Below are 2,323 nucleotides of genomic sequence, written 5' to 3' on the forward strand. Positions count from 1 at the left end.
ATATAATTGATTTTCCATGACTAATAACAAAGAGAAACTATCTCATGTAATATATAACAGAAGAATGTTAAAAAAGTGTTCTCAATTAAAGACAACGCTATTAAAAGTTTCTACACATGTTTATAAAAATGTGTGCATATTAATAATACTAGCTCGTGCAACTGACGACCATTATAAATAAATGGACATGCTTCGGTCTGCTAGTCTGTTGTAGATACGCGTAACCCTTTGGCGCACATGGAGCTGCCATACTACTCGTACCACTTGGCCCTATGCATCTTGTTGGCTCTCCTCTACCATGCCGCCCTACGCGCCGCCGCCACCGCTGCCACCAGGCGTCCCCGCCCGAAGCTGCCTCCCGGTCCGTGGCAGCTTCCCATCATCGGCAGCCTGCACCACCTGTTGCGCGGGCTCCCACACCACATCATGCGCGACCTCTCCCTCCGCCATGGCCCGCTCATGCTGCTCCGCGTGTGCGAGCGCGAGGCCATCGTGGTCTCCTCCGCCGAGGCCGCGAGGGAGATCTACAAGGGCAACGAGGCCACCTTCTCGGCGCGGCTAAGCAGCCCGGGCATCGACGAGCTCTCCAGGCACGGCCAGGGAATCGTCTTCGCGCCCTACGGCGACCACTGGCGGCTGCTCCGCCGGATCCTCATGATGGAGCTGCTCAGCGCGCGGCGAGTCAAGGCATTCCGACGGATCCGCGAGGAGGAGGCGGCGCGCCTGGTCTCGTCGCTTCAGGCGACCTCCGACGGTCGACTCGTCAACATCGGCGAGCGGCTGGAAGAGTTCGTGACAGACTCGGTGGTGCGTGCCATCTTTGGGGACAGGCTGCCCGATAGGGCCACGTTTCTGAGGATCGTCAAGCAAGGAATGGACCTGTCGTTGATTTTCGGCCTCCGGGACCTCTTCCCTTCGTCGTGGCTAGTTCGACTTGTGCCGCGCGGCAGCGGCGGCAAGGCGGAGCGGCACCGTCAGGAGGTGTTCAGCGTTATGGGCAGCATCCTCAAGAGTCACGAGGAGAGGAGGGCAGCCAGAGATGGAGATGCCGAGCACGAGCAGGACATGGTCCAAGTGTTACTCAGGATCCAAAAAGATGCCACTACGCGAGTCTCCCTAACCGACGGAGTCATAAGGGCACTCCTCATAGTAAGCTCTCTCTTGTCTCTCTTTCTCTTGTTACAACCAAGGCTTTATATTTAGGCCTGGTTATTATATATACCCATCTAAGAAACAACTCGTGCTATCTTATTAGTATAATTTATACGTCGCATATATCCTCTTCTCTAATAGTTTTACAGCCCTTTTTTTGATTGATATTACTTGCTTGTATCCCTCCCAACAGGATGTCTTTGGTGCAGCACTCGACACCACAGCTACTACTCTACAATGGGCGATGGCTGAACTAATGGCGAACCCAAGGCTGATGCGGCGCGTGCAGTCCGAGGCAGATTGTGCTCTCGCAGGACAGGCTACAGTACAAGAGGCCGCACTAAAGAGCATGCAATACCTCCGGGCAGTTATTAAAGAGACCTTGCGACTACACCCTCCTGCCGTGCTCTTCCCTAGAATGTGTGTGGGAGACTGCAAGATTCAAGGATATGATGTACCACGAGGGATGATTGTGCTTACCAACACATGGGCAATCTCTAGGGACCCCAAGTATTGGGATGAGCCGGACAAGTTCATGCCAGAGAGGTTCGAAGGCGAGGGTGTTGCCGACTTGAGAGGCATGGACTTCGAGTTCACTCCTTTCGGTGTTGGGCGGCGGATTTGCCCTGGGATTGATTTTGCGTATGCAAACCTTGAGATTGCTTTGGCTAGCCTTCTTTACCATTTTAACTGGGAGCTGCCTCTCGGAGTTGAACCAGGCGAAGTGGACATGACAGAGGAGTTTGGAGTCACTGCTCGAAGGAAGGTCAACCTATTTGTGCGTCCAATTATTCGTGTTCCCCTTAGATGAATTACACTTGCAAAACCACATGCTCTTACTATAAGTAGCTCACATATGTGTACCTTATGTAATCATAATATGTATTTGTATCAAACCCCAAGAATACTCCTACGCACCCCGTAGTTTTATGTGGCAAAACGGCTGTCATAATGTCTTACATTTCCTTGAATACTTGTAGCTATTTGCTTCCATCTATAATGTCTTTATCTATGACAAAGGTTATTGTCACTAATGGTCAAATTATTTGTTCTCATGTATTCCCTAACAGTACACATCTACCATAGGGGATCATTTCAAGGAACTCGTTCATTGATCTCCCAACCACTGCATTAATATAATGCACACAACCCACGAAATTGACTATTATAA

General features: G+C 50.8%; 1 protein-coding gene across 1 annotated transcript; it reads left to right on the top strand.

The window, feature by feature from the left end:
• The first annotated feature begins 237 nt into the window (after positions 1-237).
• On the top strand, positions 238-2,017 carry LOC125524804 (desmethyl-deoxy-podophyllotoxin synthase-like). The gene is made up of 2 exons (XM_087536865.1): positions 238-1,149; positions 1,346-2,017. Exons 1-2 carry the CDS (start codon positions 238-240, stop codon positions 1,961-1,963), a joined length of 1,530 nt encoding a protein of 509 aa, XP_087392991.1. The 3' UTR covers positions 1,964-2,017.
• The last annotated feature ends 306 nt before the right edge of the window (positions 2,018-2,323 follow it).

Source organism: Triticum urartu, chromosome 7A (assembly GCF_056163025.1).
Source record: "Triticum urartu cultivar PI428250 chromosome 7A, HENAU_Tu73, whole genome shotgun sequence".
In the NCBI taxonomy this organism is placed as follows: domain Eukaryota; kingdom Viridiplantae; phylum Streptophyta; class Magnoliopsida; order Poales; family Poaceae; genus Triticum; species Triticum urartu.

What these genes read in the sequence shown, in the direction of transcription:
- LOC125524804 (XM_087536865.1), top strand. Translation starts at nt 238, where the DNA reads ATGGAGCTGCCATACTACTCGTACCACTTGGCCCTATGCATCTTGTTG. An exon ending in TCATAAGGGCACTCCTCATA is followed by an intron (nt 1,150 to 1,345) that starts GTAAGCTCTCTC and finishes CCCTCCCAACAG; the next exon opens with GATGTCTTTGGTGCAGCACT.